Below are 16,730 nucleotides of genomic sequence, written 5' to 3'. Positions count from 1 at the left end.
CTTATTCCATGGGTTGCCTTTTCATTTTTATAATTTATTTCTTTTGCTGTGCAGAAGCCTTTTATCTTGATGTGGTCCCACTTACTTTATTATTGTTGCCTGAGCTTTTTCCCTGTTTTCTTCTAGTACTTTTACAGTTTCAGGTCTTATATTTAATTCTTTAATCAGTTCAGGTTAATTTTTCATTCTAAGTGTTTTTTTAATAATAAATTAATTTTTTATTGGTGTTCAATTTACCAACATACAGAATAACACCCAGTGCTCATCCCGTCAAGTGCCCCCTCAGTGCCCGTCACCCATTCACCCCCAGCCCCCGCCATCCTCCCCTTTCATCACTCCAAGTTCGTTTCCTAGAGTTAGGAGTCTTTATGTTCTGTCTCCCTTTCTGATATTTCCCACACATTTTTTCTCCCTTCCCCTATATTCCCTTTCACTATTATGTATATTCCCCAAATGAATGAGAACATATAATGTTTGTCCTTCTCCGATTGACTTACTACACTCAGCATAATACCCTCCAGTTCCATCCACGTTGAAGCAAATGGTGGGTATTTGTCGTTTCTAATGGCTGAGTAATATTCCACTGTATACATAAACCACATCTTCTTTATCCATTCATCTTTCAATGGACACCGAGGCTCCTTCCAGTTTGACTATTGTGGACATTGCTGCTATAAACATCGGGGTGCAGGTGTCCTGACGTTTCATTGCATCTGAATCTTTGGGGTAAATCCCCAACAGTGCAATTGCTGGGTCATAGGGCAGGTCTATTTTTAACTCTTTGAAGAACCTCCACACAGTTTTCCAGGTGGCTGCACCAGTTCACATTCCCACCAACAGTGTAAGAGGGTTCCCTTTTCTCCGCATCCTCTCCAACATTTGTGGTTTCCAGCCTTGTTAATTTGCCCCATTCTCATTGGTGTGAGGTGGTATCTCATTGTGGTTTTGATTTGTATTTCCCTGATGGCAAGTGATGCAGAGCATTTTCTCATGTGCATGTTGGCCATGTCTATGTCTTCCTCTGTGAGATTTCTCTTCATGTCTTTTGCCCATTTCATGATTGGATTGTTTGTTTCTTTGGTGTTGAGTTTAAGAAGTTCTTTATAGATCTTGGAAACTAGCCCTTTATCTGATACATCATTTGCAAATATCTTCTCCCATTCTGTAGGTTGTCTTTTAGTTTTGTTGACTGTATCCTTTGCTGTGGAAAAGCTTCTTATCTTGATGAAGTCCCAATAGTTCATTTTTGCTTTTGTTTCTTTTGCCTTCGTGGATGTATCTTGCAAGAAGTTCCTGTGGCCAAGTTCAAAAAGGGTGTTGCCTGTGTTCTCCTCTAGGATTTTGATGGAGTCTTGTCTCACATTTAGATCTTTCATCCGTTTTGAGTTTATCTTTGTGTATGGTGCAAGAGAGTGGTCTAGTTTCATTCTTCTGCATGTGGATGTCCAATTTTCCCAGCACCATTTATTGAAGAGACTGTCTTTCTTCCAATGGATAGTCTTTCCTCCTTTATCGAATATTAGTTGACCATAAAGTTGAGGGTCCACTTCTGGGTTCTCTATGCTGTTCCATGGATCTATGTGTCTGTTTTTGTGCCAGTACCACATTGTCTTGATGACCACAGCTTTGTAGTACAACCTGAAATCTGGCATTGTGATGCCACCAAATATGGTTTTCTTTTTTAAAATTCCCCTGGCTATTCTGATTCCACACAAATCTTAAAATAATTTGTTCTAACTCTCTGAAGAAAATCCATGGTATTTTGATAAGGACTGCATTAAACGTGTAAATTGCCCTGGGTAACATTGACATTTTCACAATATTAATTCTGCCAATCCATGAGCATGGAATATTTTTCCATCTCTTGGTGTCTTCCTCGATTTCTTTCAGAAGTGTTCTATAGTTTTTAGAGTATAGATCATTTACCTCTTTGGTGAGTTTTATTCCTAGGTATTTTATGCTTTTGGGTGCAATTGTAAATGGGATTGACTCCTTAATTTCTCTTTCTTCAGTCTCATTGTTAGCGTATAGAAATGCCATTGATTTCTGGGCTTTGATTTTGTATCCTGCCATGCTACCAAATTACTGTATGAGTTCTAGCAATCTTGGGGTGGAGTCTTTTGGGTTTTCTATGTAGAGTATCATGTCATCGGCGAAGAGGGAGAGTTTGACTTCTTCTTTGCCAATTCGAATGCCTTTAATGTCCTTTTGTTGTCTGATTGCTGAGGCTAGGACTTCCAGTACTATGTTGAATAGCAGTGGTGACAATGGACAACTCTGTCTTGTTACTGATCTTAGGAGAAAGGCTCCCAGTGCTTCCCCATTGAGAATGATATTTGCTGTGGGCTTTTCATAGATGGCTTTTAAGATGTCAAGGAATTTTCCCTCTATCCCTATGCTCTGAAAAGTTTTGATCAGGAATGGATGCTGTATTTTGTCAAATGCTTTCTCTGCATCTAATGAGAGGATCCTATGGTTCTTGGTTTTTCTCTTGCTAATATGATGAATCACATTGATGTTTTTACGAGTGTTAAACCAGCCTTGTGTCCTGGGGATAAATGCTACTTGGTCATGGTGAATAATCTTCTTAATGAATTGTTGGATCCTATTGGCTAGTATCTTGTTGAGAATTTTTATATCCATGCTCATCAGGGATATTGGTCTGTAATTCTCCTTTTTGGTGGGGTCTTGGTCTAGTTTTGGAATTAAGGTGATGCTGGCCTCATAGAATGAATTTGGAAGTACTCCATCTCTTTCTATCTATCCAAACAGCTTTAGTAGAATAGGTATGGTTTCTTCTTTAAACATTTGATAGAATTCCCCTGGGAAGCCATCTGGCCCTGGACTCTTGTGTCTTGGAGGTTTTTGATGACTGCCTCGATTTCCTCCCTGGTTATTGGCCTGTTCAGGTTTTCTATTTCTTCCTGTTCCAGTTTTGGTAGTTTGTGGCTTTCCAGGAATGCATCCATTTCTTCTAGATTGCCTAATTTATTGGCGTATAGCTGTTCATAATATGTTTTTAAAATCGTTTGTATTTCCTTGGTGTTGGTAGTGATCTCTCCATTCTCATTCATGAATCTATTAATTTGAGTCTCCTCTCTCTTCTTTTTAATAAGGCTGGCTAATGGTTTATCTATCTTATTAATTCTTTCAAAGAACCAACTCCTGGTTTTGTTGATTTGTTCCACAGTTCTTCTGGTCTCGATTTCATTGAGTTCTGCTCGAATTTTAATTAACTCTCTTCTTCTGCTGGGTGTAGGATCTATCTGCTGTTTTTTTGTCTAGCTCCTTTATGTGTAAGGTTAGCTTTGTATTTGAGATCTTTCCAGTTTTTGAATGGATGCTTGTATTGCAATGTATTTCCCCCTTAGGACTGCTTTTGCTGCATCCCAAAGATTTTGAATGGTTATATCTTCATTCTCATTAGTTTCCATGAATCTTTTTAATTCTTCCTTAATTTCCTGGTTGACCCTTTTATCTTTTAGCAGGATGGTCCTTAACCTCCACGTGTTTGAGGTCCTTCCAAACTTCTTGTTGTGATTTAGTTCTAGTTTCAAGGCATTATGGTCTGAGAATATGCAAGGGACGATCCCAATCTTTTGGTATCGGTTCAGACCCGATTTGTGACCCAGTATGTGGTGTATTCTGGAGAAAGTTCCATGTGCACTTGAGAAGAATGTGTATTCAGTTGAGTTTGGATGTAAAGTTCTGTAGATATCTGTGAATTCCATCTGGTCCAGTGTATCATTTAAAGCTCTCATTTCTTTGGAGATGTTGTGCTTAGAAGACCTATCTAGTATAGAGAGAGCTAGATTGAAGTCACCAAGTATAAGTGTATTATTATCTAAGTATTTCTTCACTTTGGTTATTAATTGGTTTAAATTTTTGGGAGCTCCCACATTCGGGGCATATATATTGAGGATTGTGAAGTCCTCTTGTTGGATAGATCCTTTAAGTATGATATAGTGTCCCTCTTCATGTCTGACTACAGTCTTCGGAGTAAATTTTAGTTTATCTGATATGAGGATTGCTACCCCTGCTTTCTTTTGAGGACCATTTGAATGGTAAATGGTTCTCCAACCTTTTATTTTCAGGCTGTAGGTGTCCTTCTGTCTAAAATGAGTCTCTTGTAGACAGCAAATAGATGGGTCCTGCTTTTTTATCCAGTCTGAAACCCTGCACCTTTTGATGGCGTCATTAAGCCCGTTCACATTCAGAGTTACTATTGAGAGATATGAGTTTAGTGTCATCATGATATCTATTCAGTCCTTGTTTTTGTGGATTGTTCCACTGAACTTCTTCTTAAAGGGAATTTTAAGAGTCCCCATTAAAATTTCTTGCAGAGCTGGTTTGGAGGTCACATATTCTTTCAGTTCCTGCCTGTCTTGGAAGCTCTTTATCTCTCCTTCCATTTTGAATGAGAGCCTTGCTGCATAAAGTATTCTTGGTTGCATGTTCTTCTCATTTAGGACCCTGAATATATCCTGCCAGCCCTTTCTGGCCTGCCAGGTCTCTGTGGAGAGGTCTGCTGTTACCCTAATACTCCTCCCCATAAAAGTCAGGGATTTCTTGTCTCTTGCTGCTTTAAGGATCTTCTCTTTATCTTTGGAATTTGCAAGCTTCACTATTAGATGTCAAGGTGTTGAACGGGTTTTATTGATTTTAGGGGGGGATCTCTCTATTTCCTGGATCTGAATGCCTGTTTCCCTTCCCAGATTAGGAAAGTTTTCAGCTAGGATTTGTTCAAATACATATTCTGGACCTCTGTCCCTTTCGGCGCCCTTGGGAACCCCAATTAAACATAGGTTTTTCTTCCTCAGGCTGTCATTTATTTCCCTTAATCTGTCCTATGGTCTTTTAATTGTCTGTCTCTTTTTTCCTCAGTTTCCCTCTTTGCCATCAACTTGTCTTCTATGTCACTCACTCGTTCTTCTACCTCGTTAACCCTCATCCTTAGGACTTCTAGTTTGGATTGCATCTCATTCAATTGATTTTTAATTTCTGCCTGATTGGATCTAAATTCTGCAGCCATGAAGTCTCTTGAGTCCTTTATGCTTTTTTCTAGAGCCACCAGTAGCTGTATAATAGTGCTTCTGAATTGGCTTTTTGACATTGAATTGTAATCCAGATTTTGTAACTCTGTGGGAGAGAGGACTGTTTCTGATTCTTTCTTTTGAGGTGAGGTTTTCCTTCTAGTCATTTTGTTCAGTGCAGAGTGGCCAAAAACAAGTTGTATTGGGAAAACGAGAAAAAGAGAAGAAAGAAGGAAAGAAAAGAGAAAAAGAAAAAGGAAGAAAAAAAAGAAAAAGAGAGAAGAAAAAGAAAGGAAAGAAAAGGGTGGGGGAAGCAAACAGAAATCAAAAAGAAAAAAAAAGAAAAGAAAAAACCACGGGGGAGTATCTTCTGATTCTGTATACTTTAAGTCCCTTGACTTCCCCTGGAACTGGTCCGTCTAGCTGGTGTTCTGGGGGAGGGGCCTGTTGTGCTGATTTTCAGGTGTTAGCACTTGGGGGAGCTGCTCTGCCCCTGCCTGGTGCAGGGCTCAGTGGGGGTTGTTCACCCCGTGAGGCCCCAAGAGGAACAACCCCAGTGGCGGGGCCAGCTCTGGAGCCCTGCATTCAGCTCCTGCAGTAACTCTGGAGCTCTCGGTCTGCAGGGCCTGGATGCTTCGGGGCGGAGCCGGTGATCTGCTCAGCTGGGGCAGGAGCGTCCTTGCGGTCCTGGGCCCTCCCCGCCTCTGCCTGCCCCGGGAGGAGGCCGGATCCTGGGCTGTGTCCCGGCGCCCTGTGCTCCGGAGCCTGCGCTGTTGGATTTGCGCTCCCGCCCCGCAGCCCGCGTAGCCTCCGCCCGAGCCCCTCCGAGCTGCTCCGAGTCCCGCCGTGCGCGCTGCAGCCCTTAGGGAGCTCGGCGCACTCTCCCGGGGCGCAGGTGTCTGTTAGTGTCCCCGCGAGCCCGAGGGCATCCCCGCCCTCCTGGGTCCTGCTCCAACTCCCTGCGAGCCCCTTTCCGCCCGGGAAGGTTGGTGCAGCTCCTGCTCCTCCGGGACGGGGCTCTCCTGTCCTGGGGACTCTCGCCCCGGCCTCAGCCCGGCTCCTCGCGGGGCCCCTCCCCCTTGGAGGCCTTTTGTTTCTTTATTTCTTTTTCCCTGTCTTCCTACCTCGATAGAAGCGCGAACTCTTCTCACTGTAGCGTTCCAGCTGTTCTCTCTTTAAATCTCAGGCTGAATTCATAGATTTTCAGGATGATTTGAAGGTTATCTAGGTAACTTGGTGGGGACAGGTGACCTGGGGACCCTACTCTTCCGCGATCTTGCCCCTCCCTCCATTCTAAGTGTTTTTTGATTCAATTGTAAATAGGATTGATTTCTTAATTTCTTTCTTAAATAGTTCATTGTTAGTGTATAGAGATGCAACTGATTTTTGCATGTTGATTTTGTATCCTATAATTATAGTGAATTTGTTCATTAGTTCTAACAGTTGTTTGGTAGCATCTTCATTGTTTTTTATATATAAGATTGTGTCATCTACAAAGAGAGACAATTTTACTTTTCTTTCTGATTGGAGTATCTTTTATTTCTTTTTCTTACCTAATTACCCAGGCTGGCACTTCCAGTATTCCGTTGAATAAAAGTGGCAAGAATGATATCCTTGTCTTGTTCCTGATCTTAAAGGGAAAGTTTTCAACCTTTCATCATTGAATATGATGTTAGAAGTGGGCTTATGGTATATGGCCCTTGATCATGTTGAGTTATATAGTCTTTCTATACTCAATTTCCTGAGAGCTTTTATCAAAAAGGATGCTGAATTGTGCCAAAGGCTTTTCCTGCATTTATTGAGATAATCATATAATTTTTATCTCTTATTTTATTAATGTGGTAAATTCTTTTTGATAGTATTTTGTTGAGAATTTTTTTCATCTATATTCATTAGAGATATTGACTTTCTATTTTTCTCATAGTGTCCTTAACTGGCTTTAGTATCAGGCTAATGCTGCCTTATAGAATGAGTTTGGGAGTGTTCTTTACTATTAAATTTTTTTGAAAGAATTTTATTTCATTTTATTTTTAAATATTTATGTATTTTATTTGAGAGAGAGAGAGAGCGTGAGCACAGGTTGATGGGACAGAGAGAGGGAGAATCTTTAGACTCTGTTCTACACTCGGAGCCCCACACAGGACTCAATCTTATGACCCCAAGTTCATGACCTGAGCCAAAACCTTAGTCAGATACTTAACCAACTGCACCACCCAGTGCCTCTGGAAAAATTTTAGAAGGATTTGCATTAATTCTTCTTAAAATGTTTAGTAGAATTCACCATGAAACCCTCCAATCCTGGGTTTTTCTTTGTTGGAAGGTTCTTGGTCACTAATTTAATCTCCTTAGTCACTTTTGGTCTGAAGATTTTCTGTTTCATCGTAATTAAGTCTTGGTAGTTTGTATATTTCTAGGAATTTATCATAGATTCTTCTAAGTTATCCAATATTTTGATATATAATTATTTATAGTAGACTCATGATCCTTTGTAATTCTGTAGTGTTAGTTATAATGCCTTCTCTTTCATTTCTGATTTTATTTCAGTCTTCGCTCTTTTTCTCTTCTTAGTCTAACTAAGTTTGTTAATTTTGTTTATCCTTTAAAAAAAAACAGCTTTTAGTTTCAATAACCCTTTCTATTATTTTTCTGGTCTCTATTTCTGCTCTGGTCATTGTTATTATCTTCCTTCAGCTAACTTTCGCCTTAGTTTGTTTTTCTTTTGGGGGTGTTTTGAGGTGTAAATGTAGGTTGTTTAAGATCTTTCTTTTTTCTTTAATGTAGACATCACTATAAACTTCCATCTTAGAACTGTCTTTGCTGCATTCCATAAGTTTTGGTATGTTATGTTTCTATTTTTATTTGTTTCAAGATTTTTAATTTCCCTGTTGACTTCTTCTTTGACTCATGGTTGTTCAGAAGAGTATGTTGTTTAATTTCCACTTATTTGTGAATTTTCCAGTTTTCATCCTGTTACTGACTTCTATTTTTATACCACTGTGTTTGGAAAAGGTCTGATTTCAGTCTTCTTGAATTTGTTGAGTTTTTTTGTGACCTAGCATGATCTATACTAGAAAATGTTTACACCTGAAAAAAAATACATATCCTGCTGCTGTTGTATGAAATGTTCTCCATATGTCTATTAGGTCTGTTTTATATAAAGTATATTCAAGTCAAATGTTTCTGGACACCAAGTCAAATGGTGTCCAGATGATCTATCCATTGTTGAAAGTGAAGTTTTGAAGTCATCTATTGTTATTATATTGTTGCCTATTTCTCCTTTAAAATATGTAAATATTTGCTTAATAAATTTTGGTGCCACAGTGTTAGGTACATATATATTTATAATTGCTAATATTCACTTGATTAATCAACCTTTTTATTATTAAACAGTGATTTTGTCTCTTTTTACAATTTTTACTATTGATTTTGTCTAATATAAGTGTAGTTACCCCTCCTCTCTGCATTTACATACCTTACCTATATGTCACCAACAAATATTATTAAATTTTAAGTTCCTAGAGGGTAACTAGTCTACATATTTTTCTTTGTATATTACTGTGCAGTTAGTTGCAGTTATAAGAATGTCTTTGACAGTGATGGAAATGATACTGTTTTAATAGTATTTTTACCTCTTCATAGTTTTATTTCATAAATAATATATTTCTACAGATTTCATTTCTAAAAATGAACCAGAGAATATTTCTAAAAGACTTATAAAAATAGGTAGAAAAGGTCACATTGAAGATGGAACTAAGTTAGCATTGTTGGATAGAATTTCTTACAGTTTTGGCAGAGGAAGGGCTTTTTTTTTTTTTTTTTTTTTTTTTTTTTTGATCCTGAGAAAACACATTGTCCAGTGAGACTTAGCCCCCGCCTTTCGAATTGTCAAGATGGGAAGTAGTTGCCTCCTATGGATGGATATATTGGGCAGGATCAGTGATACTTGGTGTTACTAGAATTGCCATTAAGACTCTGGTGATCAAAATATACTTGCTTAGAAGTGAATAGAGAGAAACTTAAAATTTCTAGAGAAGAAATTTAAAATACTCCTAAAACATCTATAATGTTGACATTTTAAATGATATTCTGACCAACTCAGTCTTCCCCAATTCCTCTTAAATAAAGAAAATTTAAGTTCCTGTAAAACTGATTTGGTTTATTTTATTTTATTTACATCATCTGTGTATTTAGGAAGTATCCATTTATTTTGATAGATTGAGTTTTAATTTGAAAATGATTGCTGGAGGTCTAGCTAAAAGAATATGGTCTTCCAAGGGTTACCATTCAGTTATTAGGTTCTATAGGATTAGAAATTTTCTAAATTTACTTTTTCAGGTTAAGAACTCAAGCTGCATTTAAATCAAGAGAACTCCTTGCTGCTAAAGAGTTTACTAAACCCCAGGAACTCAATCTGGATATGAATGGGGATGACTCTGGACCAAGGTAAACCTGACTGGTGGGTGGAAAGCAAGAACATGTAGGACATAGATATTAAGGATATGTTTGGCATGTATTTATAGCTTTATATAGGTCCAGTTTTCTGATAATATGAATAAATGCATTCTCATTATAAAATTTTGAAAAATATAGGAAGGTGTAAAGAAGAAAATAAAAATCATTCAGGATCCTACCATTCAGAGATGATCCTTTGAGCCCTCTCCCCCTTTCTTTCTTTTATAATAATATATATTCTATATTGAGTAATAGGATTATTCTTATGCAGAATTTTAATTTTTGTTTTTTTCACTGGATCCTATTTTCTAATACAATAATTTATTGTATGAAAACTTGATATTAATTAATTCAACAAATATTGTATAACATGTATTTCTTTACTTCTCTTTTAGCATATTATTGAATAGTACAGGCTTTTGCGATTATAAATTATGCCTTGAAGAACATTTCTATGAATATTTTTTTTTACTTTATCTATGTCTTTGGTATAGATTCCTATAAATGAAACTACATACTCAAAGTATATATGAATCCTTTTAAGACTCTTGATTCACATTGCCCAGTTGCTTTCCATAAAAGTTAAATAGTGTTCATCCCAAAGCTGTTTGAAAATTCTCTTTTCATGAAATTTGAAGAATTTTTGGCCATTATTTTTTCGAAAAAATTTTCACCCATTCCCTTTCTTCTTTCCTTTTGAATTTCATTCATAGATATATTAGACTGTTAGTGAAGTCCCTGACTCTCTGGTAATTTTTTAGAATTTTTTTCTTTACTCTTCATAGTGGATAATATCTATTGTTCTGTTCTCAAATTCATCAATTCTTCTGTTATTTCTAATCTGCTGTTAAGCCCATAGAATGCTTTACTTTTATTGGTTATTGGAATTTTCAGTTTCAGAATTTCCATTCAGATCTTTGTTAAAATTTCTGTTTTTCTGCTCAACTTTTCTATTTTATTCATTACAAATGTATTTTTCCTTTAAAGTGCTTACCTCCAGTTCCAACATTTGGATCACCGTGGGGTTTGTTTCCATTGATCAGCTTTTTGAGTATTGGTCATGTTTTCCTTTGTACATTTAGCAATTTTTTTGTTTCCTGGGATTGTGAATGACTCTGGAATTCAGTTATAGTACTCTAAACAATGTTAATTTTTATGTTAGCAAACAGTTAACTTGATAGAATTCAAATTCCAAGCTCTGGTTCCCTTGAATAAGAGTGAAAATCACTGCTGAACTCTTAACTTCTTGGGATGGATGTTTGAGCCTGCTTCATTTGCATGTAGTTCAGGGGTCAGCCAGAACTGGCAGGGTTGTTACACAGAATTTGAGGCTTTCACTCTTTCTCTCTGACCTCTCCAGGATTTCCCCTTTCAGGTGTTCAGACTCTGTACTCTGGTTCTTTAAGATTGACCTTCAGCTGAAAGCCATTAAAAAAAAAAAAATTAAGAAAACTCCCAATGCCACTGTCTTCTTCAAGTGCTAATCCTCTTCCAGTTTCTGCTTATTTTCAGTGACTCTTCAGTGCTTCAGGTTTGGTTGTTTTTTTGTTGTTGTTATCGTTGTTTTTGTTTTTGTTTTTGTGCCTCCCAGACTTTATATGTTAATTATGGGAGTTTGGTCCTATGGAAACCACTCATCAGTCACTGCCAGAAGCAGAACCCAAGAATTCTCAGTTCAAACAGTTCTACTATCTTATAATTTTCATAAAATACACATAATATAAAATTTACCATCTCAACCATTTTTTAGTTCACAGTTCAGTAATATTAAGTATATTCACATTGTTATGTGACCCATCTCCAGAACTTTTTTATCTTGCAAAACTGAACCTCCGTACCCATCAAATACTCCACATTTCCTCTCTCTGTGAGCACCTGGCATCCACCTTTAAACTGTCCATTTCTATAAGTTTGATTACTCTAGTTACCTCAAATAAGTAGAATCAGTATTTGTCTTTTCATGACTTGCCATAATTATTTTTTATTTAACTTTTATTACAGTTGGTATCAAGCTTATGAATAGTTTATTTATTTATTTATTTTATTTATGATAGTCACAGAGAGAGAGAGAGAGAGAGGCAGAGACACAGGCAGAGGGAGAAGCAGGCTCCATGCACCGGGAGCCTGATGTGGGATTCGATCCCGGGTCTCCAGGATCGCGCCCTGGGCCAAAGGCAGGCGCCAAACCACTGCGCCACCCAGGGATCCCTTATGAATAGTTTAAAAACTCAATTAGTTCAATAAGGTTTATGCAAAATAGCAGCCTTTTCTACACTGGAGCAGCAGTACTCAAAATTTTCACTCTGTAGATGTTTCTTTTATCTATTTTTTCTACATTTATATCCATATTTCTGAACAACAGATTTATGTAGGCATTGACTATTAGCTTTCTGCTATGAAAGATGATGACTTAGCTCTCACAGATAACCATGTATTTGCTTTCTCCCTTTTTTCTCACTTTTCCCTCCATATCTTTCTTCTCCTTCTCTCCCTTTTCACTTCCCTCCTACACACATGCTTTTCCCTTCCTTCTGTCTTCTCAATATAGTTGTATCAGAAGATGGTTACATTAAGACTGTATCTATTTTTTACACAGCTGGGCCATATATTATATGATTATTAAATTCAGTTTTTATGTAATTGTTTTCTCTAGAGCTTAGAAATGCCTTATTTAATTTTCTGTGTACTCATTCATTTGCTAATTCATTCAAATATCTGCAAAGGTTCCCACCAGGTGTTAGACACATTCTAAACTTTGGGGGATATAGCAGTGCACAAAACAATAATTTCTGACCTTCTGCAACTTACATTCTCATATCTTATCATTCCCAAAATCAACCAGAAAATTTAATTCTCAGAATATATTTAGGCACATTAGTTATTCTATCATATCTTCATTGCATTCTTTTGTTTCTGTATTCCCTTCTTTATTCTTTCTTTTTTGTTTTTTTTAAGATAGCCATTCTGAAGCCCTCTGGAATCCTGCTTATATATTTACTTGCTTGCTTATGGTAGAAAAAAAATATATAAAATGCTGATAAGCCAAAAGAAGAAATTAGCACATACCTATAATCTCATCATCTAAAGAAAACTTTATTACATAACTTCTATATCTTAGTTCTTTATGATATATATTATATATTTTGTTTCATATTCCATTTTTAAAAATTCAAGTATAATTAACATACAGTGTTATATTTGTTTCAGGTATACAGTATAATAATTCAACAATTTTGTACATCACTCAGTGCTCATCAGTATAAGCATACTCTTGATCCCCTTGATCTGTTTCACCCATCCCCCTACCCACCTCCCCTCTGGTAACCATTAGTTTTTTCTGTATATTTAAGAGTCTGTTTTTTGTTAGTCTCTTTTTTCCTTTGGTTTATTCCTTAAATTTCACATATGAGTGAATCATAATGGTATTTGTCTTTCTCTGTCTTACTTATTTCATTTAGCATTATATAATACCATCTAGGTTCATTTATGTTGTTGCAAATGGTAAGATCTCATTCTTTTTTATGGCTAAGTAATATTCCTGTGTGTGTGTGTGTGTGTGTGTGTGTGTGTGTGTGTGTGGAGTAGGAGGTGGGGGCTGGCCGAGGGCTCTTCTGGGGGGCACCTTCCCTCCTAAAGCCTCAGCATCTCCCCAGCACATCTAAGCATCCAGGTGGCTTTGGGAGTTCTGCACTGTCAGCCCGGCAGTCTGATGGACCGCCTCGGGGTCCTGGGCTGCCAGTGCTGATGGTAGAGCTGAGATGATGTTTATTTATTCCTCTGTCCCAAACCCACCGGTCATGCTGCCTGCACCCCAGTACGGGGAAGGTTTTGTCTGAGCAGCATTCTCAGTGACTTTGATGTTGCCTTTAGACAAAGGTGGGTTCGCCTCTTGCGTATGGGCTTTTTCAGAATCATTTATGAGCAGAAAAGAAACGTTGAAATAAAACTTTGCTAATACTAAAAAAAAAAAAAACAAGGTGTGTATGTATGTACCACATCTTTTTGGGTTTTTTAAAGATTTTATTTATTTATTCATGAGAGACACACAGAGAGAAAGGCAGAGGGAGAAGCACCTCCATGAAGGGAGTCTGATGTGGGACTCGATCCTGGGACTCAGGGATCACGCTCTGGGACAAAGGTAGGCACTCAACTGCTGAGCCACCCAGGCATCCCAACACATCTTTTTTTGTTGTTTTAATTCTGATACAGTTAACATACAGTATTGTATTAGTTTCAGATGTACAATATAACGACTCAACAATTCTATACACTAGTCTGTGTTTGTCAAGATAAGTGTATTCTTAATCCCCTTCACCTAATTCACCTACTCACATACACAGCCACCTCCCCTCTGGTAACCCTGTCTTTGTTCTCTATAGTTAAGAGTCTGTTTTGGTGCTTATCTCCTTATTTTTCCTTTTCATTTGTTTTGTTTCTTAAATTCCACATATGAGTGAAATCACGTGGTATTTCTCTTTCTCTGATGGACTTAGATCACTTAGCATAATACTCTCCAGATCCATCCATGTTGTTGCAATGGCAAGATTTTATTCTTTTTATGGCTAAGTAATAGTCCATTATATAATGTGTACCACATCTTCTTTATCCATTCATCTATAGATGGACAATAGATTGCTTCCTTATCTTGGCTATTGTAAATAATGCTGCAATAAACACAGGAGTGCATGTGTCTTTTTGAATAGGTGTTTTTATTTTCTTGGGGTAAATGCCCAATAGTGGAATTACTGAATTATTTGGTAATTCTAATTTTAATACTTTGAAGAAACTCCATGCTTTTTTTACAATGGCTCCACCAATTTGCATTCCCACTGATGGTGCATTGGGTCCTTTTTCTATGTGTCTTAGCCAGTACATGTTATTTCTTATATTTTTTATTTGAGCCATTCTGACAGGTGTGAGGTGATATCACATTGGTTTTGATTTCCATTTCCCTGATTAGTGTTGTTGAACATCTTTTCATGTATCTGTTGGCCATATGTATGTCTTCTTTGAAAAAATGTCTATTCAAGTTTATCCAAGTTTTAATCAGATTATTCAGATTTTTGGTATCAATTTCTGTAAGTTCTTTATATATTTTGGATAATGATAATATATTTTGGATTTATACATTATATGTGGATTTATATATATTATGTATTATATATATGAATTTTAAAATATATCTGTATATTATATATGGGTTTATATAGATTTTTATATATTATATTATATATATGGATTTATATATATTTATACATATGAATTTATACATTTTGGATAATGGAATGCTTATATGGTTTTTATTCTTTCTTTTGTTAATGATGTTCACATTGGTTGACTTGTGACTTTGAATCATTCTTACATCCTGGAATATAGCCTGCTTTATAGTGGTAAATGATTTTTTAATGTAATGTTGGATTTGGTTTACTAATATTTTGTTGAGGATTTTTCCATCTATATTTATCTATATTGACCTTTGGCTTTAGTTTTTGGGTTTTCGGAGGGGGGGCTTGAAGGGTTTTTTGTTTTTTGTTTTTTTGGGTTTTTTGGTTTCTTATAGCATCTTTATCTGGTTTGGGTATCAGGGTAATGCTGGCCCATGAGTATGGAAGCTTTCCTTCCTCTTCTGTTTCTTGGAATGGTTTGAGAAGAACAAATATTAACTTTTCTTTAAATGTTTGGTAGAATTCATCTGTGAAGCCATTTGGTCCTGGACTTTTGTTTGTTTGGAGTTTTTTTATTACTGACTCAATTTCATTGCTAGTAATTACTCTGATCAACTTTTCTAGTTCTGATTCAGGCTATATGTTTCTAGGAATGTATCTATTTCTTCTAGATGTCCAGTTTGTTAGCATATAATTTTTTCATTATATGCTTTTATAAATCCTTTGTATTTCTGTGATTTGGGTTGTTATTTCCTCTTCCTTCATTTCTGATTTTACTCACAGCTCCTAGTTTCATTCATCTGGTCTGTTGTTTCTTTAGTCTCTATTTCATTTATTTTTGTTATAATCTTTACCATTTCCTTCCTTCTACTGGCTTTGGGTTTTGTTTGGTCTTATTTTTCTAGCTCCTTTAGATGTAAGGTTCAGTTATGTGAGACTTTTCTTGTTTCTTGAGATTAGCCTGTATTATAATCTTCCCCCTTAGAACAGCTTTAGCTATATCCCAAAGATTTTGGGCTGTTGTGCTTTCATTTTCATTTGTCCTCATGTATTTTTTATTTCCTCTTTGATTTCCTGGTTCACCCATTCACTGTTTAGTAGCATGTTATTTTTCCTCCATGTATTTGTGTTCTTTTTTATTTTTGCTTATGACTGATTTCTAGTTTCATGTTGTTGTGGTCAAAAAAGATGCGAGATATGATTTCAGGTTTTTTTTAAATATATTGAGACTTGTTTTTTGGTGTAATGTAGTCTATTCTGGAGAATGTTCCATGCATACTTGAAAAGAATGTATATTCTCTGTTTGGGGATGGAATAGTCTTTTTTTTTTTTTTAGGATTTTAATTTATTTATTTGAGAGAGCATGAGCGGAGTGGGGAGAGGGAGATAGAAGGAGAGGGAGCTGCAGTCTCCCCACTGAGCAGTAGCTGACACGAGGCTCAATGCCAGAACCCTAAGATCATGACCTGATCCAAAGGCACTTAACTAACCGAGCCACCCAGGCGCCCCACAATGATATGTGTTAGCACACTGATGTATATCCTTTATTAAAGAAATAAACCTTTCTTTATTTTTACGTATATATACAACATCTATAAATATTTGAGATAAAACTGAATACATTACTTGTTTATTCCCCCCCCACTACTTAACAGTACTTAATAGCCATCTATCAGATTTTTAGATATAGAACTGTGGTAGGTAGAATAATTGCTCTCCAAAGATGTCTGTGCTCTAATCACTGGAACTTCTCTATATGTTACCTTACATGGCAAAAGGACTTTGCAGGTATGCCCAAGAGAACAGATTTTGAGACAAAGAGATTATCCTGGATTATCTGGGTGGGCTCAGTCTAATTACAAGTCCTAAAAAGTGAAGAACCTTTTCTTGCTGGGTCTGAGAGATGAGAGGGAAGGAGGAGCAAAAATTCCAAGAATGGAAGTGACTTAACCTGTCATTGCTAGCTTTGAAAATGGAGAAAGGAAGTCATAAGCCAAGGAATGCAAGTGGCTTCTAGAAGCTTGAGACAGTCCTCAGCTGACAGCCAGCAAGGAAATGGGTAGTCCTCTGACTACCAGGG

The 16,730-nt window shown here is 36.7% G+C and overlaps 1 protein-coding gene across 19 annotated transcripts in view; it reads left to right on the top strand.

The window, feature by feature from the left end:
- The window catches only part of KIAA1328 (KIAA1328 ortholog), a 373,028-nt gene that overhangs the window by 233,384 nt on the left and 122,914 nt on the right, over window positions 1–16,730 (top strand). For 14 of the 19 annotated variants that reach the window (XM_025429035.3, XM_049112695.1, XM_025429028.3 and 11 more), the window contains one exon: window positions 9,369–9,476. The exons of the other annotated variants lie outside the window; for them this stretch is intronic. In XM_025429035.3, coding sequence (XP_025284820.1) covers window positions 9,369–9,476 — 108 coding nt within the window. The remainder of the gene's footprint in view (window positions 1–9,368; window positions 9,477–16,730) is intronic. 19 annotated transcript variants of the gene reach the window in all.

Source organism: Canis lupus, chromosome 7, assembly GCF_003254725.2.
Source record: "Canis lupus dingo isolate Sandy chromosome 7, ASM325472v2, whole genome shotgun sequence".
Taxonomy (NCBI): domain Eukaryota; kingdom Metazoa; phylum Chordata; class Mammalia; order Carnivora; family Canidae; genus Canis; species Canis lupus.
Note: the sequence above shows the minus strand (reverse complement) of the source record. Positions and strands in the feature narration are given on the sequence as shown.